General features: G+C 35.1%; 2 protein-coding genes across 11 annotated transcripts in view; one reads left to right on the top strand and one right to left on the bottom strand.

Moving 5' to 3' along the window:
- Window positions 1-376: 376 nt before the first annotated feature.
- Window positions 377-5,632, bottom strand: LOC143265299 (uncharacterized). Its single transcript, XM_076536584.1, has one exon. It carries the CDS (start codon window positions 5,630-5,632, stop codon window positions 377-379), a length of 5,256 nt encoding a protein of 1,751 aa, XP_076392699.1.
- Window positions 5,633-14,626: 8,994 nt separating this feature from the next.
- Window positions 14,627-26,658, top strand: part of dsx (transcription factor doublesex) — a 256,111-nt gene continuing 244,079 nt past the window's right edge. For 4 of the 10 annotated variants that reach the window (XR_001097471.2, XR_013039727.1, XM_076536667.1 and 1 more), the window contains exon 1: window positions 14,630-15,788. The gene's annotated coding sequence lies outside the window, so the exon portion shown is untranslated. Of the gene's footprint in view, window positions 15,789-26,658 lie in introns of all 10 variants that reach the window. The other 6 variants (XM_012298109.2, XM_076536669.1, XM_076536668.1 and 3 more) reach the window with 4 other exon arrangements.

The following is a 26,658-nucleotide window of genomic DNA, read 5'->3' as shown; positions in this document are numbered from 1 at the left end:
TTTATGGCTTCATGAGTTTACTGCTGCCACGGAACGTTTTACAAATTTTCAAGGGACCGGCTATAAATCAACTAAAAACTAATACTATGAATTTACAAACTAAGGATAAGCTAAATATTTACAGTTAAGTCTATCACAAGTCTTAACATACCGCCCACCTTGAACGGTTACGTTCAACACGACAAAGTCTATACAATATGATACAATGTTCTAAAGGGTTCTACAATATCAAAACTAAAATTACAAACGAGATCGATATATCAAAATTACATCTAAATGAAGTCAAGTGAAACAAGTGAATAAATTAAAATATAAACATATCTGTACACAAAATTATACACATATATACATATATACAAGAAAGTTCGTCCATGGTTCAACTATTACTAATACACAAATCAGTTTTGGGGAAGGGTGGATCAGTAGGTTGATCCGAGTCTATAACTGGGAGAGGGCAGATTTTCGTGACTGGCCTCTTCAGGATGCCATCAGCTGTCCGGAGTGTCACTACTCTGATAACACCATCAGATCCGGGATGCAGCTCTGTGATGCGTCCAAGTCGCCATTTCGTCGGCGGCAAATTATCCTCCTTGACCAGTACCAGGGAATCCTTCTTGACTATGGTAGAAGGGTTTGTTTTCCATTTATGGCGTTGCTGAAGTCCATGCAGATACTCCTTCTGCCAACGCCTCCAGAAATGTTGTACCATCTGCTGGATCAGCTGATACCTATTTAATCTTCCTTGATTGAGATTAGTGATGTCAGGCTGGGGAAGTGCCATTAACGCATCTCCAATAAGGAAGTGACCAGGAGTGAGTGGATCTAGATCGTTAGGATCATGGGACAAAGGAGATAGGGGACGTGAGTTCAAGCATGCCTCTATTTGTGTCAAAATAGTGTAGAACTCCTCAAACGTCAATCTTTGTTCCCCGACTACGCGTTTCAAGTGCGTTTTTACCGATCGCACACCCCTTTCCCATAAACCTCCGAAATGAGGCGCGTTCGGGGGTATGAAACGCCAATCTATGTGCTCCTTTGCCAAGGAATCTATAATCTGTCTACTATGCGAGCTTGATCCTAATAGTGTCCCGAGCTCTTGTAGCTCGTTTCGAGCACCCAAAAAATTTCTACCATTGTCCGAATAAATAGTATTACATCGACCTCTACGAGCTATAAATCGATGCAAGCAATTGAGAAAGGCGTCCGTAGAAAGATCGACAGCTAATTCTATATGGATAGCCTTTGTTGTGAAGCAAACAAAAAGACAAATGTAGCATTTGCGAGCAACGCGAGATCGACCGGCCTCCTTTATTAGGAAGGGACCCGCGTAATCGACACCGCAGGTGGCAAACGCGCGTGCCGGTACTACGCGGTCGGCAGGTAAATCACCCATTTTATATGACACGCTTGTAGGCCTTGTCCGAAAGCAAGACAAGCATTGACGCAAGACCTTTTTTATTAAACGTTTGCCAGATAAAATCCAAAATCTACTATGAAGGGCTGCCAGAGTCTGCTGACACCCGGCATGCAAATGTCGCAAATGTTCGTGGTTTATCAATAATATTGCAAGAGGTCCTGATTTTGGGATGATGAGTGGGTGCTTCTGCTCATACTTTAATTGAGCGTTTTCAAGACGCCCGCCCACCCTAACAAGTCCGCGTTCGTCGATGAATGGATTGAGTGAGATCAATGGGCTATGCTTATCTACTGTTTTGCCTGATGCAATAAGCGCTATTTCTTTACTAAAGTGAATCGACTGAATTCCACGAATCAAAACTATTTCTGCTTCTGCGATTTCTGAAGCAGATGGAGGATAGCGACTATGATTTTCCTTAATTTGACTAACAAATCCTTTGACGCGTGTATTTTGACTAAAACGTAAACAGTAAGCTATTACGCGAAGCAATTTCATGTATGATGAATATCGCGAAACTAAATCTAAAATTAACGAAGGGGAGGTATCAGACATCGCAAGATTTACTGAAACAACCCGTTTTTGCTCTGGAATGTCTGCTATTGGGACTTCAATCGACGAAACTAATTCTATATCGTGCGAGAGCCAGGTCGGTCCGCACCACCATAAACTATTATTTTTTAAATCTAAAGGGGTAGCACCTCGGGACAACAAATCCGCAGGGTTATCGCTTGAAACTACGTGCTGCCAATTACTCGAAGATGTAAGCCTTTGTATTTCTGACACTCGATTAGCCACGAATGTCTTCCAACGACAAGGCTCGTCCCTAATCCAAGCTAATACTATAGTAGAGTCTGTCCAGCAATACTCTTTCATAGACTCTACGCGCAATGCATTTCGCACTTTAAAAACTAACTGGGCTAATAATAGTGCCCCGCACAACTCTAAACGTGGTAAGCTAATAGTCTTTAGAGGTGCCACTCGCGTCTTGGCACATAACAATCTACAACCCCACGTTGTGTTACCTGTTCGCGCGCGCAGGTAAATAGCGGCCCCGTACGCCTTTTCGGACGCATCTGAAAAACCGTGGAGCTCGAGATATTCATTCGAATTGACTAAAACTCGACGAGGAATTGCTAAGAAACTAATGTCGCGCAATTCAGTACGGAAACTACACCATCGCGTATGAATTTCTTGTGGGAGACTAACATCCCAGCCTATATTTAATTGCCAAAGCTCTTGCATCAATAATTTTGCCCTGACTATGATAGGACCTATGAGACCGAGTGGATCGAATATTTTCGCAATTTCGGATAGAATAACCCGTTTGGTAACTCTATTTGTTGGATAGTCTGCTATTGTATAACTAAGTTGATCCGAATTCACCGACCAAAACAATCCTAGAGTTTTCGGATCCTTTTCCGCGGTTTTAATAACTACAGTGTTTTCATTACTATTATTGTGAACAATTCGCGAATCATTGCTCGCCCATTTTCGCAAGCAGAAGCCTGCTTGCGCTAGGACCCAATTTAATGATTCCTGTAATTCCTTCGCTTCTTCAACCGTCTCGCAGCCCGTCAGCAAGTCGTCGACGTAAAAATCGTCACGAATGACGCTGCTAGCACGAGGGAACGATTGCGCGTAATCTTGCCCTACCTGCCGCAATGCTCTAGTTGCTAAGAAAGAAGCTGACGCTGTTCCATAGGTTACAGTATTCAGCTCATAGGTTTTAATCGGTTCGCTATCAGTAGACCGCCAAAGTATTCTTTGATATTTCCGATCTGCACTGGCAACAAGTACTTGCCGGTACATTTTCTCAATATCAGCGGATAATACAATACGATGTTTCCGGAAACGAATGAGAATTGTGACAAGGTCGCTCTGAACTGTAGGTCCTACTAATTGTGCGTCATTCAGAGAAAGCCCTGATGACGTTTTCGCTGAGCCATCGAATACTACTCTAATTTTCGTGGTTGTACTAGATGATTTGAAAACGGCATGATGCGGCAAGTAATAACAAGAGTTGGAATTTTCTACGGTTTCGTCCTGAACTATAGACATATGGCCTAAATCTATGTACTCTTGCATAAAATCTATGTACTGCGATCGAAGGGTTGAATCTCTTTTGAATCTACGTTCTATGTTCAATAAACGTTTCTGGGCTTGTTCGTGAGAATTTCCTAATTCGCTAACACGGTCGTTAAAAGGCAAACTAACAATATAACGCCCGTCCGAATTGCGTACCGTAGTCTCTTTAAAATATATCTCGCATTCATTGCTATCTATACTAGTTGACTCTCCCGAATCAATTTCCTCTATGTTCCAAAATCGCGAAATTGAGGCATCTAACTGTGCATTTGTAATCGCGTGGCATGCTTGCACCGATTTTCTATTTTCTGGCCAATTCAAACTGCCTCCTAAAACCCAACCTAAGCGCGTCTTTTGCCATACTAAATTACCTAAGCCTACTTTGTGCTGGCCGATACATAATAATCGCCAAAACAAACCAGCGCCGATTAAAAGATCAATGTGACCGGGTTGTTGAAATTCAGGATCTGCCGGAATAACGCCAGGGGGTACCGGAATATTAACCTTGTTAAGGGGAATATTCGGCATGGTCTCTGTGATTTTTTTGATAACTAAACATGATAATTCGGTATGGAACGAATTTCCTTGAGAAGCTATTTCTATTTGCGTTTTGAATTCTATGGTACTTTTGGCTCCAGATAAACCAGCGACAGACATGTCCACGGGTCTACGTCTAAGATTAAATCGTTGGCAAAATTCCTCAGTAACAAAATGAGCCTGAGAACCTACATCTAAAAGTGCGCGACATTTATGCCTATTGCCCTTATCATCTATTACAAAAACTATTGCTGTCGACAAAACAGTGCACTCGATCGCGGCTTCGGTCGAATTCGCTAAACAAGACTGCACTACGTGCGACGTAGAAGGCTCTGCAGGGGTTGACTTTATTTCAGTCGTCGCCGGCGCTTCTTCGCGATGCAATACGGTGTGATGTTTTTTACCGCATATTCTACATTTACCGCGAGTGCAATTCTTGATACTATGTCCCGGCATCAGACAATTGAAACAAACTTGCAAACGTTTGATTGTTTCATGCCTTTGCGGGAAAGCTAATCCTAACAACTTACTACAATATTGTAACTCATGGTCACCCTTGCATAATGGGCATTCCTTATGCTGACTAGTGACATGAGAAACGGGATGATAGGCTCTATTAACTACTCGATTGTCTGTGCGAAGTCTATTATCCTTATTCAAGTTACTAGGTACTGCAATCGCGCCTGCCTTATTCGCATCCTTTCTAGCAAGATATTGCGAACGATGTTCCAGAAATTTTGCGAATTCGGTAAATCCAGGCCTATTCGGAGCTTCCATAATTTTTCGCTCCCATTCATCGAGCGAAGCAGAATCTATGCGTCGCGATAAATATGCACTAATAAATGCTTCCCACAATTCTACCGGTGTTAACAATCCTTCTAACGCACGAACATTATTGACCGCTGTATCTATAAATTTACTAAGAGACTCGCCGTCTTGCTTCCGAACAGGGGGTACATCAAACAACGCATTGACGTGATGATCTATTAACGCCTTTGGGTTTTCATACCGCTCCTTCAAGCGCGACCACGCGAGCGCATAATTCGCGGCCGATACGCTAAATGACTCTAAAATGCGCGCCGCAGGTCCAGATAATGCCGATACTAGATAATTAAACCGATCTATGTCCGTCAACTTTTCACAATTATGCACTAAAGAAGTAAAAGTGTCACGAAATCTAATCCATTGGCCAAAATCGCCGTTAAAAGTCGGGAGTTTAATAACGGGAAGTCTAGTCGTCATCGGCTCAACGGCTGCCGACGGAGCACCGATTGCTTGCGACGGAACCGGAGTTTGCACGCCTCTAACACTATTTAAGCGCCTCTCGGCATTTGAAAGAACACAAAAATAAATATCCTCGAACGATTCGCGCTCTTGCAAATGCGTCTCCTCATTTTCCGTACCTACTACTATGGTCTCTATACGCGATTGAACGCCGTCAAATTTATCGTATAAGCCCTCATTTGCCCGAACGCGTTTCTCAAATGCTAATATATCAGATTCTATAGCTGACGTCTCCACGAACTTTCTAAATCGCGTCAACTTCGACTTTATCGCACCGCGTTCGGCTACCAAAGATTTGAGGGATTCCATTTCTACACTATCTCAACGCAAATAAGACAAAGGAACTAAAAACTCACGTGAAGAAGGAATTGGATTAGCGTTGCTAGGATGCTTCCTCCAGCTGCAGCGTCGATCTCCTCGAATCTGCGTATCTGCACGGCTGCTATCACGTCCAGGGGAATGCGTCGTCCAACTATTGCGCACAGTCGCCTTCCTGGATGTACCGCTGCAGATGCTGTAGTCTCCTTCGATGTCCTTCTGCACGTCCTCGCTGACAGTCGTGGGTCGATCCAAGTACCAGACTGCTTCCAGTGAGACGTCTTCTTCCAAGTGTCTTCTTCGTAGCCAAAGAGCGGATGAACTTGATCCGGCTCGAAGGACCAAATGTTAATTGCTCGTGTCCACCGTAATGGTAGTCGAGCTTTGTAGGCGTTATGCACGCTTGTGCCAACAAAAGCTAATGTTCTAACACTCGAAGGACCACCCGATACTTCGGGAAAAAATCTAAGTGTCTAGGTTTGAAAATGTGCTAGTTTATTTCTAAGTTCAATATCTATGTTGCCTTCTATCAAGTTTCTATCCAGTTTCTATCGAGGTTCTATCTGTCTAAAAAGTGTAAAACTATATCCGAGGTAACCTCGGTAAGGATGTACTTGGCGGGGGAGGAATGTTCCGATTGGGTGACAAAAATTGTGAAAACCAGGGAAGGGAGGCGAAAGTTAACGCCCTTCTTGGGTTTTTCCCAGTCGCTACTTATGACTAATTTTGGCCCTTGACCGTGGCAAGTAATAAAGTCAAGCAGCGCGCTGACCGTGGTAAAACATTCGAGAAATAACGGACTAGAAAGTTAGAAATGATGGTACCTGGTGACCATATGCGAAACAAAGGAACGAAAAAAGCTACGGCAAGAATCGCGGGTCTTTATGGCTTCATGAGTTTACTGCTGCCACGGAACGTTTTACAAATTTTCAAGGGACCGGCTATAAATCAACTAAAAACTAATACTATGAATTTACAAACTAAGGATAAGCTAAATATTTACAGTTAAGTCTATCACAAGTCTTAACAGGTCTTAATGTAAAAATTATTTAGAAATTTCATTCTTTTTAGATGCTTCTGCCTTTGATTTCCATAACTAGTATTGCAATCTTGATGTATGACTCGCAGGTGCAATAAAAGCAAAATTAGGTGTGTTATACTAGATTCCTACATATGCGTAAATTCCTACAATCATAAACTGATATCTCTATATCCCTAGATTTTTAGATCTCTAGATCATCAAATCTTCATATTCGTATATCCATATGTACATCTCTGTATTTCTATATTCCTATATCACAAAATGCTTGAATTCCTGTAACTTTGAATCTGTATATTCTCAAATATCTAATGTCTTCAAATTCTTACATCCCCAAATCTTTACATCCCTCATTCCGTGCATCTCCAAATACCCACACCCCCAAAATCCTTACATCCCCAAATCCCTATGTTCCGAAATCCCTACATCCCCTAATCCCTATATTCCTCTATCGTTCCATCCCTCACATCCCTTTATCCCTACATCATCACATTCTTATATTCCTATATTCTTGCATCGATATGTTCCTGTGTTTCTATATTCGTCCGAGTACGTATACAGACTTCATTATGTTTCTACATACCTATATCCTTACATGCCCAGTGACATAATATTATAGTCACAATATAATACAATACACCTTACTACAGTTGATGTGGTATTTAACAAATTTCTTTTGACAAAGTATGAAGTGTAATTTCTATAGCTGAAGTCGTAATCTCTGCACCTAAAATTATGTAGGTTCTAAAACTCTAGTAAAAAATAACAAGGAGATCGAAAATATCGAGCAATAAACTGTACGTATTTATGTTAAATGTTGGTTGTACCACTTGGTTGTTAAGCTTAAGATATTAAAGGGAAAACCCGAAAACGCCATAATTTTCACGGTAGTTATCGTGCATCGAGCAAAGCGTCGATATCGATCCATGTGCTTACATATTAAATAAACGTTTTAAAGAACGCAGCTTTTCCGTTCATTTTTTACGAAAAAAGCAGGTCATGCAACATGATCACGCGAGTTAATTATACGAGTTTCAAGTGAACGATAATGAATAAGATTTATGCAGAGAAGCATTGACTTGCAGGTCCATAAACCGAGGAGAAAGACATATAAAACATTTTATTTCCCACCGAACGATTACCACGAGTTCCTTAGTTATCCATAAAGCAGGGACGCTAAGCAAACGCAAGACGTGGCTTATGTAAAACGAACGAACAAAGGATCTTAAATATAAAGTTCGTGTATGTAGTTAAATACAAGTATTAAATTATTTTTACAGCGTGAGATTTATTTTACGGCTGTGAGGTTGTTCGTCGATACAAATTTATTCGTAGATCTTTAAGTTTCGTATTTTGCGACTTCGACGTGACTGTTAAACATTTGATAAATTGCGTCGTTCGTGTTAGAGATCCAGGGATGTACAAAAGAATGGGCTAGTGATACAAACTTTTATAGATATAGTGGGATATGGAGACACAGAGATGTGGAGATTTAGGGACACAGGAATATGGGAATATAAGCATACGTAGTTATAAAGATATACGAATTGTGACACATAGGAATTGTAGAGTTGTGACTGAGGGATTTTGTGATTTTGGGGTATTGGAATTTGCGGATTGTGGGATTTAGGGATATTGAAATTTCGGGATTTAGAGATATAGGAATTTTGAGGGTTGAACTTAGAGATATTGAGGTTTAGAGATGTTGGAATTTAGGAATTTTGGAATACAAGGGTACTGAATTAAGGGATGTTGGGATTTAGGGATTTTTTAATACAAGGGTATTGTACTTAGGGATGTTGGAATTTACCGATTTTGTTATACAAGAGTACAATTATGTTTAGGGATATTGGCATATAAGGACTTTGGAATACAAAGGTAATAAGTTAAGGGATGTTGGAATTTAGGAATTTTGGAGTACAAGGGTATTGAGTTTATGGATGTTGATATGTAGGGACATTAGATTTTGGAGGTATTAGAATTAAGGGATTTTGATATTTAAGGACATTGGGATTTAGGGATTTTGACATTTAAGGACATTGGGATTTAGAGTTATTAGAATTTAGGGATATTGGACTTTAAAGATTTTGTGACTTAGTTAGAAGTATTGGAATTTAAGTGTATTAAAACATAAAGATACTAGAATTGTGGAACATTGAAATATAAGTGTATTGGAGCTGAGGAATTTTGGGACTTACAGATACTGGGATTTTGGCATAAGGTGAAGTGGGGTAAGTTCGTTATCGGGCCAAGTACGTATACAGGCTATTTTTATTACAATATGAGCGAAATTTCTCCATTTAGTATGTTTGCTTCCTTGTTTTGTTTCACTATATCCCCTTTTATATGTCAGCTAAGAGTACTGGTATGCAGTATAAAGTACTTGCATAATACAGTAAAAAGCACTTTATAGCAGATTTGTTAATAATTCTGCTCTTGCTCCATTGCACATGAAATAAAGTTTCAAAGTATTTTTAACTTCAAGTTACGCTCTTACCTCATTTTCAGGGAAAGTGCAGAGTAGTTGACATTTTAAACAATTTCGTATCAAAATCAAAATGTACAAGAAAAATTAAGGTCTTAGTTAATATTAATTAAATAGTAGTAATTGTGCAAAGCGTTCGATATCGACAGCGTTAAGTATTTACATAACAGACTGAAAATACTTACGTTTAAATACCAACTTTACAAAAATCAGTCTGCATTTATCCTACTTCACCTTATTAGAATTTGCAGGTACTGAGATTTAGACGAAAGGGGATTTATGAATATTGGAATTTAGGGATATAGAAACGTAGCAATGTAAAGATGTAAGATTTTAGACGTACAACCATGTCGAGATATAGGACTTTAGAAATATGGCAATATTATATATTTTGTGTTTCAGAAATATCAAAATCTAGGGATCCAGGAACTTGAAGATCTAAAAATCTGAGGATCTAAAAATTGATTAATGTAGGTTCCTGCGGATCTGGAAATCTGGTGATTTTAGGATTTTAAGAGTGATTTGAGAAGTTGAGCTTCAGGAAGATATACATGTAGAAATATATTATATATTATGCTATTTGTTTAGATCTAAGGATATTGTAATATATGATTGCAGAATATAGAGACATAAAAATCTAGAAATATTGCAGGAATATCAAAAGGAAAAGGAATAGCAATCCTGCTAAATAATTAAAACGTATAAAACATAGGAAAGTTTGTTTATAAACAGTATCATAACTCACAAAATGAGATACCATAAACAGACTTATAGTTTTCATTTGAGAAAACAAATGCTAATATGTTTACATAGCGTTTCTCTTTACGCAAAATTATAGGTTAGCTTGTATTACTTAATTTCAAACTGAAACTGAATAACCTCCAGTGTGAAATTCTGTCGCATTAGTAACGCTTCTCTGATTTACATCAAAGCGATTGAATTTCTTTATTACACCAAAAAGTTGATAGAGGCGAGTATTCTTTTTAAATTGAGATCTGTCGACAATAATTTGTCGAGTCATTCAATACAGAAAAAAATATCTCAATTAATAATAACTATTTCGATCATAAACATTTTATTCGTCAAAACAGTTGAAAATAGAATCAAAAAAGTTTCATAAAATTATTGTTTAGAAAAGTCTTCCAGAAAAATATAAAATAATTAATATACGTATTTTTCGCGGCCATTCGTTCCTAAGTAGAACTATTTCGCTATCTATAATCTTGTACTTTAGAAACACATTGCGATGTGTTCGTGAAACTGACATTGTACACATAATCAACTAATTTTATATTACCTGAAATGCCAATTAGCATTCGCAAAGAAAAGAAAATACACTTTTTGCAATTTAACGTCGTTAAAATCACAATTATACAGTGACCTACTTATGTCGAAAGTCAATATGGTTTTAGTACATACATTTGACGATAAAGAGATTGTGAAATCGGACAATTCTGCTATTTATTTCTATCTATCGATAGCAGTTTTTCGATCGCCAATTTTTAGTGCAAAGAAAGCTTTGCACTATTTTTTAAAATATCGAACTAAAATAATTAACGTTTATTGGAAATCTTGTTCGAAAAGTTACGATAATATTAAAACAACCATTATAGTGATAGTTGTGAGATTTTTTATTTTACGAAAATCACTGCAATGATTTTATTTTTCGAAAATCACTTTTCTATGCTGATTTTTGTCGAAATAAAAAAGTATTACGTATGACATTGTATTTTCTATCAACCATTTGAATTTCAAAGTATATGTAAATGTAGAAAAGAATGATTAAAATAATAAACTAAATGATGTCACATTTAATTACATTTTATTCCGAAAAATATGAACATATTTTCGTCCTTTGTTCAACAAGAAAATAATTTTTCACTTGTCACGTTTCGTGTCGTTAATATTGATGATTGTATGTTATCAATTTTTCGAGCAAACTAAACCGATAACGTATCGTAGTATTATAATTCATTTTAACAAGAAACAAAATAAGTATGGAATATTTAAAACGTTTCAAATGCAAAACTACTTTTTTCATTGTATGTAGTCGTAATAGTGATTGCTAACAGCTCTTGCAATATTTAATGAATATTTCTTATAGATGTTTAATAGCTAACACGAATATGAGAATCAAATACTTGTTACAAACAAAAGATGCAAGTTGTTCATTTTTCGTTGCATTTTGTTGCAAAAATATTATATAAAATAATGTAATTATGAAATCTTTGTACTTTGTCAAACATAAATGAACAGGAATTTTTGTAATTAAGTTACATTGAAAACACTTCTTATCTTTCATAATTGGAATTTTATTGCATTTTTATAATAGGTCGTAATTGCAACATTATAACGTAGTTTCTTAAATAAACTTTTCTGTCAGAAAATAATTATTTATGGATTTATAAATTTTTCTAGCAGAAAATATTTATTCATAAATTTTTTAATTTTATTAATAAAAAGTATCCGCTTATAAATTTACAAATATTTCTAGTAAACAATATTTAATTATTACTTTTGCATTAATACTTGTGAGAGGTCAATAATGAATTTTTATTTTGGAAAGTCATTTTAGAAAGTTAATGTAACTATTACTAATATATTATATGATAATATAATCATTATAAAGATATTCAATATGTCTACCACCCAAACGTCGAAACCAGCGTCGACCCTGATTCGTATTTCGATTAAAATCAGGTATACGTTTTTTTGTTAAAAGGGTTTCAGATATCGAAAAATTTGACAAACATTTAAAACTTGGAAATAATTTAAATTATTGGTTTTATTGTTTGAGAACAAAGGATATCCAAAACACACATCGGTACTAAAATAAAGGATCATAAAATTTTTACTGATAATTTGTCGGTGCTAAAATCATAGCAGTTTAGTAGCAAAAAATCTTATGGTAATTCACCTAAAATCATTTTGTAGATTGAAGACATCAGTTTCACACAGTTCGGTAATGTTTTTACGTTAGAAATTAAGAACATAAAGATTTCCTTACGGAAATTTTGCAAAATCTAATTACTCCACATCTGTGAACATTTCAAATCACAATTATTAAATAATTATTACATTAATTACTTCTACTAGGGATTAGGTGCCACTTAATCTCTCAAAATCATATACCAAATGTCAGTATCAATTTCAGTTAACCATTATAATAATATCGACTAATTTTTCCACTATTTTGATTTTTAATATTGTAAATTTACAAACAATACACGATAAAAGGAATAACATATTTTCTATTTATTTTAGGCGGATCTTAAGCGTTCGTCGTTAAAGGAATGCTACACGTATTTAATATGCATCTAATGTGTTAGGTCACATTAAATTATCGATACACTTTATTTAGTAATCAAAAGATGCACCTAAGCCCCTTATTACAAGGTGATATCGTCTATAATATATCAGTGCATCAATATGCAAGAACGGTTGCACCGTAGATGGAAAAGTAATAAGGCATCAAGAGAGCAATACTAATTTTTAAATGCATACATTAAACACATATCCACGAGACATTAGTTCGCCACGCCATCACGGTGTACATCCAGTGATTGTAATGCCGGTGGCTCGCTTTTCATTCAAAGTCCAATGAAACGACGATGAGAAATGGAATATTAATTTTTCCTTGCATTATGTTACAAATATGCTGCATAAAATAATGCTGCAATTTTTTGTATTATGCTAAACATAAATGAACTGCATTTTAATATGGTTGAAATTATTGAAAACATTACTTGTACTTTTTTAATTTTGTACACATGTAATGTTACAAATATTATGTAATTATTTGATGAATAAATTTATAATACAGAAAAAATTCTTTTATTGTTATTTTCTTGTTACCGTCACTTTTGAGAATTCATAACTGTATTTTCTCACAAAATTGAAGTTATACATCAAATAATTAATGTTCACATTCTTTGACTTCAGTATTCGAATTCAGTTCAATTTGAGTTGTCAACAAAATTTATAAAATTATGTAGGATTAATAAAGTTTAAAAAAAAAACTTTTATTTTCATTTTTCTCAACCGTGAGATTTTCATTTTTCTCTTCTGGTACAAAAGTAATGCAGAAAATTAAGTTTAGTGCCATTAGATGAACCTTTTTCTGGAAATAATATTATTTTCCGCTGAAGAAGACATCACAAAAGTAAAAATAAATTACAAGTTTCATATGTAGAAATTACTAAACTTACAATTGACCGAAAGTTTAATTTTCAAATTTTAAAATCTCTAAGTTTTCATATTCCAAAATTTTTTAATTTCGAGATCCACAAATTTCATAATTTCCGAAGCCCCAAATATGTGTTCTAATATCCAAACACCTGGATATCAAAGTTTCTAAACTCTCAAATACACAAATTCCCAAACTCTCAAACTATGAACCCCAAATTCACAAATGTCTAAATTTTCATATCCCCGAGTTTCAAAATATCTACATTGTCAAATTATCAATCTCTCAAACTTTCAGGTACCTAAGTTCTTATATTCCTGTGTCTCCAAATCCTTAAATTTCTAAATTTAAAAACTCTCAAACTCTAAAATCCTCAAATTTCTACATCCACATTCAAACTGCCAAATCTCTAAATTTCCAAGTCTTCAAATCTGCGAGTTCACAAGTATTTAAAAGTGTAAATTCCAAATGTCTAAAGTCTGAGTTCTCAAGTTTCCAAGGACTTTAAATCTCCAAATTTCCAAAGTTCTACGTCCTCAACTAATGACATTCCAAAATATTCAAATAAAATGAACACACTCCTAAATTGTCGTAGCCTCACATTTTTAAATTCTTACGCCATCTTCTCAAATTCCTGATTTCCCAAATTCTTGCATTTCTAACTTACAAACTACCAAATTCACAAGTTCTCAAGTATCCCGAATTCCCAAACTTGTGTTCTCGTGATCTCAAATTCCACGATTACCAAACAATCAAACTTCCCTACACAATTACTACAGAAGCACCTACCGTTCGTGTTCATCACGCATACGATTCGTCTTAAACAGTTCAGTTCGCCAATCCAAAATTATCAACTAAGTCAAACGCATTCAATTTTATCAGCGAGTGTACCGAAGAAACCGAAACCCGGTTGAAAATTCACCAACAAATCGGTCGTTGATTTTCGAAGTTCCAATTGAGATTAATCGCAAGCGACGTTCATTCATTCGATCGGTGTCGTTTGCCAACGACAAACGATGCACACGTCGGCGCGACAGTTCGCGCGGATAAGCCTGTCTCGCTCTGAAGTTCGTGCACCGAGCACGTAAGTAGAATCTACACGGCGGTCGGATGGATTCAATCGTAAAACTTCGACGTCCGTCTAAACCCGCGTGCCACCTCCATCCATCCAACCATCACTCTTCAACGAAAGACCCCTCGCCCTCCGGACAACTGAGTGCCCGACATGTCTCCACCCCGCGCCAGGGACGTGCCCCCTCCCTGACGGTGCCCGCAGGCTACCATGCATCTCGTCGGCGTGCCGCTGCTACCAGCACTCTTAGTGAGTTACGGACCGCATGCAAGTGCGCATCGAACGTATCGGTGGTGTCGCGCTTATTCTTGTTCGTACTTTTCCACGTTTCACCGTCTAGATTATTCTCTCTTTCTCTTTTAACTGTGTCGTCGTTTTTCCTACGACCACGTACCCGGTCGAGCGAACGGCGCTCGCCTCTCCGTCACGATTCGCCACGTCGTTTAGAAAGAGTTGTTACCCCGTGACATTTGTCAGTCAATTGCTCCGGGACAAGGCTCGCCGAGGAGAAAGGAGATTCACGGAGAAAAGCCGTGCAAGACTTTCACGTTAGTTTTCGCGTGGTGCATTTTGAAAAAAAAAAACCAACGTGCGTTGTGTGACGTATCCCGATGGAGGGAACCATCCTCGGTTCTCGGTGCATGAGGGGAAGAAAGAGAACCAGGAGGGAGACGGTGTGACACGCGAACACGAGGAAGACGCACGCAGAGGAGATAATTGAAGTGCGCATGTGCGAAAAGTGCGTGGCGCGCAGGCCGAAGCTCGTTGCAGCGTTGTTATGTTTTTGACGGAACTGAACGTGTGCGACCTCGTTACTTATTTTCCTATTCGTAGCGACGTTTACATTTCGTGTGCACAGTGAGCCTGGTTATTGTTTCGATCGAGTTCGAACCGACCGTGTTGACGCGACGACAAGAATCGTGAGCGAACAGTAATACTGAAGGAAACGATCGACGGAGAAAATACGGGAGAATCTTATAACCGTTGAAATAACGACGGTCTATTGCGTTTCGATGTCCGAGCATGCTGAGATTGCAATGTGCGTGCATGTGCGGTGTTTGTAAGGAATAGACACGAAATGCAAACGTGCCGGGTTCGCGCGCGCGCGCGGTCATTCTCGCGCGCAGATATGACACGAGGCTCGAACTCGCGTGGTGCGAAATAGTGTCTGTTTGGAAAACACACGGACTGTGCGATTCGATGGACACGAAAGACTGTTTTTTTCGACGTATAGTGTCTACTGTAGTTTCTCGCGAGAATTACGATCCGATATCTTAATCGACAGTTACGAGTGAGATATAGACGACTGTACAAGTGCGTCGAACAATTTGACGGGAACGTGTTACTCACGTCAAGTGGCATCGGGTAAGAACACGAAATTTTGTTTCGCTTTCTAAAGGCATCGATCGTGTTTCATAGCGATTGTCAACCTCGCGTTCTTTAATTTTTTACACATGCAACTCTATGCGACGTTCCGTATTCAATAGCAGGTTCCCTTATACTGTTTCTACGTAATGCACGAATACTATTTGCATAAATAATGATTTTTCTGCGAGTAAGCACTTGGTAACCTCGCATTTTGCCTTCATTGCAAATTTTCGAAACGATCGCCGATTTTATTGAGGTTTTGTTAGCATCATTTCTTGCTAACAGAGCCTTACAGATATAATTCAGGTCTTATCAACTGCACTGAATTATAGTACTTATTTGGTCGTCATCGACGGGCTTGATAGTAGCAAACGTTCGGAACTTTATGATACGTACCGCTTTTTATGTAACGGCACCGGCTCCGACACCGTTTTTGCCTACGAATATATTTATCATGAATGCATTTGTAATCGAGTGTGTAAAATGCAGTGTTATTTTATGTATTTCATTTTATCGGCTGCTCAGAACATTTTTGATAGTAAACGCGGGCACGTGTAACACGATAATTCCCGCGAATCTTAGATACGTAGTTTGTAGTATGCGTATCAGAATGTGTATTATTCCATATAAAACATTATCTACATTGTGCAAGTAAAACGCAGTGATAATTAACGGAGAACTATGCCGTTTTTATTATTACATAATATATGTATACACTGTGTACACAATTTTAATTTATTGCCTTATAACCAGTTTTAACAGGTTGAACTTTCTGGTCGAAATATTAATACTACTTGCGTAATATTATATTAATAATATAGTATAGAAGATTAATTGTGGATAATATTAATATATTTAAACATAATTAAATAGATATACTTAAATTATCTGTTTTTGTGTTTTGCAATAGTATATTAATTTTATTAAAATATCTTACACTGATTTAAAATAGTACTGATTTATAATATAAGTCTGAAAACGACATCAAAACAAGTCGATATGTTGCTCAAATTAAATATGTTTGTAATTTCATTTATCAATTATAAAGTATCTTTTATAATTTAATTTATACATTCAGTAAATTGGATAAGAAAAATACGTATGTTAAAGTTTAATCTTATTATGTAACGACAGAATGCAAAATTTTAGAGTACTGATTACAGCACAGAATTTTGTTTATATGGACACACATGCTACGGGCACTTCCTTTGTATCACAAGCCCAGAGGACACAGCTTCCACCACTTGTTCTGGACTTTGGGGATTAAATATGTAAACTTGCAAATTTTTAAATTCTCATATCTTTAGATCTCTAAATTTTTAAACTCCAAAATCTTCAAATTTTTAAATCCAACATTTTTTAATATCTCAATTTCAAGATTTTCATATTTCTAAATTTACAACGTTTCACATTTCCTCCTCAATTTCTATAATTGTAAACTTTTCAATCTCTACATTTATTTCTACATTTTCAAACTGCTAAATTGTCTGTTTGAGAATTGAACTTTGGTGGATCTGAAAATTTTCCTAGTGATGGTATATTTTCCCAAAAAAAACCTGCTATACCAAATGATATTTGAGAAACGTAAATAATAATTATAAAATTTTTATTTTAAATCTAATACGATTTTCTTTACCATTTTTGTCATTAGTATACTATACTAGCAGAAACACTATATACTATAATATTGTTTTCTTTACTTACAGTAGTTAACTATACTAGTTGATTTGACTAATACTTTTTTGTATTTTACTACACTTTATAAGCGACGTTCAGCAGTTTCTTATTTTTGTTGTTTCTATTATAACACATTACGCTTTAGTTGCAGTGCCTACTTATAATCAGTATAATTTCGATTTGCCTCGATTACAATGAAAAATGACTTTCGTTCTTCTACCGTGCCTTTATCTGAGATTCCATTTAAGTACGTTCGAAATATGCAAATTGATGAAATTATGCTAACTTCATGCTTACTAATTAAAAAAGACGAAATCATAACTGTTTGACGATATGTTATTATTACAAAGTTTTATATAATTTTTCACGTTCAAAAAAGGCAACAACGTAAATGGAATATTATTGCGTGAATTTTGAAACCGAAATTAGAATAATAATGGAAAATTTTTCATGCAAGATACAAAGGATATTTTCATCCAGGAACTATCGATTGCGTATTAGAAAACGAATCGCATTATCGATCAACACCTTTGCTCTTTGTAGCGGCATGTGTTACAGGCTCGTGTCGATAATTATCATTCATATAAATGATGTTAACCTCTTAAGAAATACTAGCATGTGTAGCTACTATTAACTAAAAGCTTGGAAATGGTATTACTTGATAAGAGTTTACAGTGGATCGCGATGAAAATCGTCCACTTTATTCTCTCAATTTTGCTTTATAAATGCACTATAAAGTGTTTGTGCAGAAATATTTCAACTACATTATTGCTTGTTTGCATGTGAAAGGACATGTTTTGTTAAATGTTCGAAAGTAAAGCATTACGCAAAATAAAAATCGTTTATAACACTGTGATAAATGGTACTTTTTTCGACTGCATAAACTTCGGTATTTTTGTTTCTAAAAACCGAAGTAAAACAAAATTCTAATGAAGTATCAATTACTGTTTTTATTTGGAGTCCAAACCTTGAGCAGTAAAGTACATAAATTTTGAATCTTTTCTACATAATTACTAACTACTTTGAAATTTATATGTAAAGGCTTACTTATAGTCGTGTTTCGATAAAAAATATAACGAAGACGCTTTTGGCAACGTCTGGATTAGCGCCAATTTGCTGTTGTTGGATGTAAGAGATTGCGTCGCAAAATTTTTATATAATACTCTTCAAAATTTTCAGATATGTACTAATTATCTTATTTGACAGCTTGTTAATATTAAAGCACGAAGTTGTAAATATTTATAGTGGTTTGAGATGTTTCGGTAATTTTGGATTCTGTAGAGCTAAGTTCAAGTACAAAATTTCAGTTATACTATTGAAAATTACTGTTAATTTCTATTTTATTTTTAAAGTAGAAAATAATGTTTTAAATTGCGAAACTTTTGGTCGTAATTTTGTTATAGATTAATATAAACCTGGATTAATTCTTTGTTGTATCGTATTGCAAATATGCAACTTAATATATAAAATTCGTATATTTTGACAAAAATACGTGAATTGCAAATTTCGTGACTAATGTCATAAAAAATGTTTCTTGTGTTTTTGCTAAAATATGACAGATTTACATTATATAATTTTTCTTTTCATCAATTCTCAAGGTATAAAATACTTATTATTACCTGTAAGAGTTCAAAAACGTGCTACTTTTCACAATTTAACAAATCATAAAACAAAAATTTAATATTTGTTAAACTACATATATTTTATTAATAGGATATTATTTTTTGATAAAGTGACAGAACAACACACAAAGTCCGATCATTAAAGAATGGTAAAAGAAGATCACAATTTTCATTTGTTTTCATTCTTTTACTGCTCATACCGTTTATATTTGATACATCAATTCAATTCTAAAAAATATAGTCAGTGTTGTATATTTTTACACAGAAATGGTAAGAACGGTGAAAAGAATGATGCGGAACTCAACTTTTTTTTTTGTATTCTCAAATTTTCAAATGTCAAAGATTTCGACTTCCGAATTTTCCATATTTCTATATCCCCAAATCTCTAAATTTACAAATTCTTAATGTCTCAAATTTCTAAACTTTCTAATTTAAAAATTTGCAAATTTTTTTACTAAATTACTAAATTCAAAAAATTTTCAAGTAGTCAAATTCCTAAATATTTAAATCCAAAAAATTACAAATTTATAAATTTACAATCTTCATATCTACACAACATATGGCGACATAACATGTGACCACACAAAACCTGGTGATTTAACGTTAACTATATGACACGTCGTCATATAACGTGCGGCAATATATTGAGTGATGATGTGATTTGGTGTCTGAATGCAAAGTTATAGGACACGCAGTTATACACACGTGTATAATACATGGCGATATAATAAATGGCAATACACCGCTCAGTACTTCAATGCGTAATAAGATGCAGCCCGGGGATATAATACCAGATCCTACAATCAGTACGGTGATTCAACGCGTAGCTATAATGAGGCACGGTCATATAACGCATGACGATATAACAGGTGATCATAAAACATCAGGCAATATAGCGCGCGACTACTATGCCTAGTGATCTAACACATGATCATATAATGCTTGGTTATCTAGCACAAAATTATATACCTCGCGGTCATACAATGCATGGCAATATAACACGTGATCATACAACGCGTGATACTTTAACCTGTACATATACTAAGCGCGGCAAAACAACGCATGGCGATATAACTTGTGATTATTCAGCGCTTGATAATTTAACGCATAGCTATATATTCACGGGGTCATACAACGCTTGGCTATATGACGTGTAATTATACAGCGCTTGATAATTTAACGCATAGCTATATGCTCACATGGTGATATAACGCATGGCGATATAACGTGTGATCATACAACGCTTGGTAATTCAATGCATAGCTGTATGTTCACGGGGTGATACAACGCTTGTCTATATAACTTGTAATTATACAGTGCTTGATAATTTAGCACATAGCTATATGTTCACACAGTGATATAATGCATGGCGATATAACGCAATTATAAAGTGATTATACAGTGCTTAATAGTTCAACGCATAGCTATGTATATGTATATTCACACGGTGATATAACACGTGATTATACAGTGCTTGTTAATTTAATGCATAGCTATATGTTCACGCGGTGATACAACGCACGGCGATATAGTACGTGGCAACTTAAAAGTGACTTCTAACAAAAAACTCGTACTTACGCCAATGATGCCATCGAACTTCTATTATAATACCATTGAGAACGAACTGAAAGAGAAACAACGATTGAGCACGGTCTTGCCGAGAGATTCGAGAATCTGCTGATCGATCGTCGAAAATCGATGCAACGTCTGCGTTCCTTTACCGGCGAGGTTAATCTCCGCGATGAAAGAAGAAGTCCGTTGTTAGTGGCAAGAGAAAAGAAACGAACGAACTCGTCCGCGAAAAAAAAGGAGTGCAAAAAAAACCCTTGGAGTAGTGCCTCGCTCAAAATCGGCCGATACGGTTTAATGTTGCAGAAAGAATTGGAAATAGGAAGGGAGCGAATGCAGTTGATAAGATGAACGCGTCGCCACTTCGTAGAGCAATTACAGGTCTTTTTAGTGATTCGTGACAGAGTATGACGTATCGAGTCGCATGATAACGATGCACGTGTTCAGGATTTCAACGATTTCGACGCTCTACGAGAAATTGTTTGCAGAACGGATACATTGTAGTTGTTGGAAATGTGCGTCTACCTTTAGTTTCGCGCGACCGTGGGAACGAATTTGCTCGTTTGTTCTGTTTCGACGGCGATCAAACGTAGCGGCACCTTTGATCGTGATACACGAATTTATACTTCACTTTTATGAAAATGAAAACCATGTAATTGAACGGCAGAGGGGGTAATAGTTTCAGAAACAGCGTGGGTGAACGGGCCATTTGCCTGAACTCTATGCTTAAGGAACTGCGCACATACTTTGAAATTTTCTAATTTTTTATTAATCGCATTTTTATCATTTTCATTTTCATTAATTTTTACAATTTTACATTTTCGAATTTGCACAATTTCAAATTATAACTTCTTGATTTTTGAAACTTTTGTATCTTCAAATTTTTAAATATTTTAATTCACAAATGCAGAAATTTTAAGAAATACGTGTAAAATTTAGAAATATCCAAGTTTGCACTTGTTCGAAATCGGGAATTATTTAACTTACAAGTTTACAAACTTTTATATTCGAATTGAGACATTTTTTTTTATGTGAGGGTTTTACGTCGCATTAACATCGAGGTCATTAGCGACGGCTTCTGTGAATCATTGCGTTTCGCAATTTCTTAATTCCTAACTATTTTAATTTTTAGAATCTTAAATAGTGAAATTTGGAATCTTTCAAATAATAAATTTTTAATTTGAGAAATTTACACATTTTTAAATTAAGAGATTCATAAAAGAAACTTAAATTTTCTTTCAATTTAAAACTATAAAAATTCTCCAAACCTTGATTTTTCAAATATAAAAATTTTCAAGTTTACAGATCTTAAAAATCGAACAATTTCAAATAAAAATATTGATGGAATCGGAAAATCTCAAACTTTTAAACACGTCATGACAGATCCTTCTATATTGCCGATTACGACCTATTTTAAAATATACAATAATTAATTATAATTTCAGATAGGAAATTGAAAGCGTCATATACCTACATATGTGCATGTGACGCTAGTAGCGAACGTATTAATAAATAAAATGGACAGATCGTTAACTAGACTTGGTTATACATTAATGCTATAAATATTCAAAATGGCCGCCATTAGCAACAGCGTCATCTAACGTTCTCAGTATCATTTTTAAATTTAATATCAACATATTTTTCCACAAGATTCGTGTTATTTTTTTTAGACGAGTTTCACAAATTAATTCACGTTTTGTGCGTTTTAGTTGGGTCAAATTGACCCTACATTGAGGATATTAAGCTTGAAATATTTTCATATTTTTGAAAAAGTACGATGGCGAAACTGTCAAAATCCTCTACCGATTTATCTATTTTTACTGGATGTACATAGAAATATTTGATAAAAAGTAATTAATACTTATTGATAGATAATAATTGATAGAAGCGATAATAAATAATATTAATTAATGTGAGTAATATAGATACAATAATAATATAGATAATTATATAAAATTATTTATCATTAAGTAAGTAAAATTGTCCTTCATAAAATGGTTGATTAGCTGAAGCGTAAATTTCTCTGCCGCTGATATAACATGACGCGTTAAATATGGTCCCGTTAACACTTAACGGACGGGTTGTTTTTTGTCATCTTTCTTGGTTTCCAGTCATTTTTTAAGCGAATTTAATAAACGTGTAAGCAAATATTTTAAAGCGAATTTTAGTAACTCGACACCATTTTTGACAAAATTTTACAAAGTCTTTCATTCACGTAGTATTTCTCACTCGCTTTTGCTTGTTGCGGGATTCACCCTCAAACACTCCATTAGCCACCTTTCGACACTTTTGACAATTTTTCTATGGGTTTTGGCTCATTTTAAGAAAGTTTCATTATCTGACATTCGTATCTGGCACGGTTTGGTTTGTGCATTGTTTACATGAGTGAGCGGTCGGAATGGGTTTTATGGTATTCTGAAGAGTGTGATATTTCCTAAAACAATCACTTTTAGACAGAATCCTGCTGACAGAATCAACATACACATCTTATAAACTCTTTCGTTCTTACCATCTTCACAGTTATGAAATCAGCAAATAATATTAATTAAAAAACAACAACAAGAAAATCTACTAATAAGAAAATCCTTGCACATATTGATGAAGAATTAGAAATTAGAAGAATTTAGTTTAACACTAAATCTACCAGCATATGATGAACACTGAAATTAAAAATTAACAAAAATAAGCTAACTAAACTAACTGTTTATCTGCATGAAAATCAACATAGATTTCAAGATAACCACCTCACCAAATTTTGTAACTTGAAATAAAAAAAATTATAACATAATCATTTGACCGGTTTGGTAGTGTTAATAGAAATTCAAGCAAAAATCTACGTAACCTAAGTCAGTCAGATGGTTTAAATTTGATACAGAAATTAATGAATGATTCGGAGAACTGTTTAGAAAACAGAACTATTCTTTATTCACGATGATTAACAACTGCGGTATTCATTTTCTTTAACCTTTAACGGTCACTCTTTATGTGAGTAACTACCTGGCACATTGGGACGTTTAAGACCCCAGCCAACTAAAAACGTTTCTTACAAAGAAGCTACTCACAATTTTAGCTTGAAGAAGAAATTTCAACATATTTCCTAGCTGATTTCAGTTAATTTAAACGATGAATATGACCGAAAATTAATAAGCGCAAAATTAAAAAAATTGCGGTTTCCACAGAAAAATTCAAAACTTTTTATCATTTTAATATAAAGCGAATTTTAGCTGAACACTCTTGAGACATTACAATTCGAGGAAAATGCCAGGGTTTTGGAAAAGTGTTTATTCAGATTTTCAAGATATAAAATTGAAGCTGAATTTGTTGGGGTCGTTTTGTACCCCGATGTGACCATTAAGGTTGAACAAAATTTTAACTGTTTAAGCTGGTCATAGTTTTTAATGCTCACAAATTACAACAATTCGGAAAGACCGTAGGCTTTTAGGCTTACAGAACGGAAAAAGGTTAACTTGATGGTCGTTAAGCGTTACAATTTATGAAAATTAACAGCATCTGATATGAACAACGTTGTAACCAGTTTGTGTACTGTCCAGAGTACGAAAGGTAAGATAATTTTAAGAAAAAAATACGCCGATTTCGAAATGCACTAAAAAGTATAAAATAATTTCTATTTCTTAATGAAGTAATTTCTATTTCATTCAATCATACAATTACGTAACAGATATGAATGAAACCTATTTACTCGTTAGGTAGTATATTAAATACATTTCAACCTTTTCGGAGGTGGCGCAAAATTAAAAATACCTCAGTAAACGTTGCTGCCAATAACCAGTTGATTGTGGTATGGCGTATTGGAAATTAATAAATCCTGAGAAAAAATACGAACCATTATAGATATATCTGGTAATATACGTAAATGTAACGACTGCATCTTCATTTTGCAACGTTTCTGATATAAATGAAATTGAATCGACTTCGTTCGCATGTGGAAGCCATGGATCTAAGAACCTATAAACGGAGCCCACGACGCGGGAATTACCAAATTTGCGGCAGATGGGCTCTATGTTTATAGTATATGCGGCGATCGAGTCTTTCCGTCGCATACTCTATGAATCTAGATAGACCATAGTTACATTCTATACGCACTAACACCTACTTCGCGGCGTGCTGTCGAGTTACATGTATAGAAAAAAAAAATAGCTATACAAGCTTTGCCTATGTTCGGCTGTCCAAAGGTTGACATGTTCAAGAAAATCTTTTAATTTTGAGCCGCCTCTGAAAAGGTTGAAATGTATTTAATATACTACCTAACGAGTAAATAGGTTTCATTCATATCTGTGACGTAATTGTATGATTAAATGAAATAGAAATTATTTTATACTTTTTAGTGCATTTCGAAGTCGGTGTATTTTTTTTCTTAAAATTATTTTATCTTCCCTCTAGCTCCGTTCCCGTCCCGCTAGTTTTTCTTTCATACTCTGAACAGTACATGTAACAATACTTTACACGTAACAATATTGTACACGTCATGTATCAACATATACGTCAACAACGTCATGCAAGCGTGCAAATATCGGACATAGTTTCCTGCACAACTCGAAAACTAAAACAGAACAGCCATATCTATAGTGAAAAGTTGTACAGAATGCCGAGTTTGACAACATATTTCAAGGTCTCTAGAATCGATTAGGAAGTTACATAGTTTTTCGACAACTTGGTCGGCACGAAATGTCTATAATATTCAGAAGTCTGTTCTTTCATAGCAAGCGGTAGACAATTTAAATCTTTAACAACAGGGTAGGAAGTTATTCGCCAACTTCCTAGTTATCGTATAATTGTTAGAACAGTTTGCGGCAATCGGGAGATACAATACGAATCCCGATACAGTGAATTTACGCTATGGTAAATCATTCTGCGTACATTTTTTGCGATTTGTTTCATTTTATACACTCGAGTATAATCATTTGGATGAGATGTATGGGTAAATTTGAAGATATTTTGATTTCTGAATTTTTCTAACTTTGAATTTTTGAACTTTCGGAGTAACCATTTTCAAATTTTTGAAATTCTTTATTTGTCAAATTTCTAAATATTTATATTATTAAGTATGAACCCTTTGCGCTTCAGAGGTGACTCTCGTGCATTAATTTATTTAATACAATAATTTGAAATAAGCATATTTTAACTGATTTTATAATATGACACGTGTGATGTAAAAACGTAGTAAAGCAAACAATAGTGGAAATTATTAGTAGAGAAATAATAACCTGAAAAAAATTAATTTAATTTTCATATTAGTAAGTTTTAATGTCGCTGTTTGCAAACATATACACAAAGTTTACAAATATTCACAAAGTTTCAAATTGTTCCTAAAACTTACAAATGCCTAAATCTCTAACTCTGAAAGCCTCCGTGTTCTCAAATTCTTAGATCCTCAAATCAATAAATTCTCAAATTTCAAGATCTTTATATTCATATATTTTTAAATCTCCTAATTACAATGTCCCAAAGTATCAAAATTCTTAGGTTTCCAAATTACTAGATTCTGAAATCGTAAGGTCCTCAAATTTACAAATTCTTAGACCTCTAACTCTCAAGGTTTAAATTCATAAGTCTCTAAATCTCCAAATTTCAATGCCCCGAAGTCTCCAAATTTTCACATTTCTAAATTAATAGATCCTCAAATCACAAGGTTTTCAATTTTATAAATCCTCAGATCTCTAGAGATTTCTACTTCTCAAGATCTCTATATTCTCAAATATGAAGAGCTTCAAATTCACAAATCCCTGAATCTCCGAATCTCAATATTCCAAAGTTCTTAAATTCTTAAGGCTTTTAAATTCCTAGATCCTCAAACCTCAAGGTCTTCAAATTTACAAATCCCTAGATTTCTAGATCTCGGTGTCTAGATCTCCCCAAGTTCGTAAGCCACCAAATTTTTCAATTCCCAAACTCCTAATCTATCACAGATTATATTTATATATATAATATTTGTAGGATTATATCCCAGTCTCCCGTACCCTTAGATTTCCAAATCCCAA

Source organism: Megachile rotundata, chromosome 10 (genome assembly GCF_050947335.1).
Source record: "Megachile rotundata isolate GNS110a chromosome 10, iyMegRotu1, whole genome shotgun sequence".
Taxonomy (NCBI): domain Eukaryota; kingdom Metazoa; phylum Arthropoda; class Insecta; order Hymenoptera; family Megachilidae; genus Megachile; species Megachile rotundata.
Note: the sequence above shows the minus strand (reverse complement) of the source record. Positions and strands in the feature narration are given on the sequence as shown.

Excerpts from the sequence above, each read along its gene's own strand:
- LOC143265299 (XM_076536584.1), bottom strand. The coding sequence starts at position 5,632 with ATGGAATCCCTCAAATCTTTGGTAGCCGAACGCGGTGCGATAAAGTCG.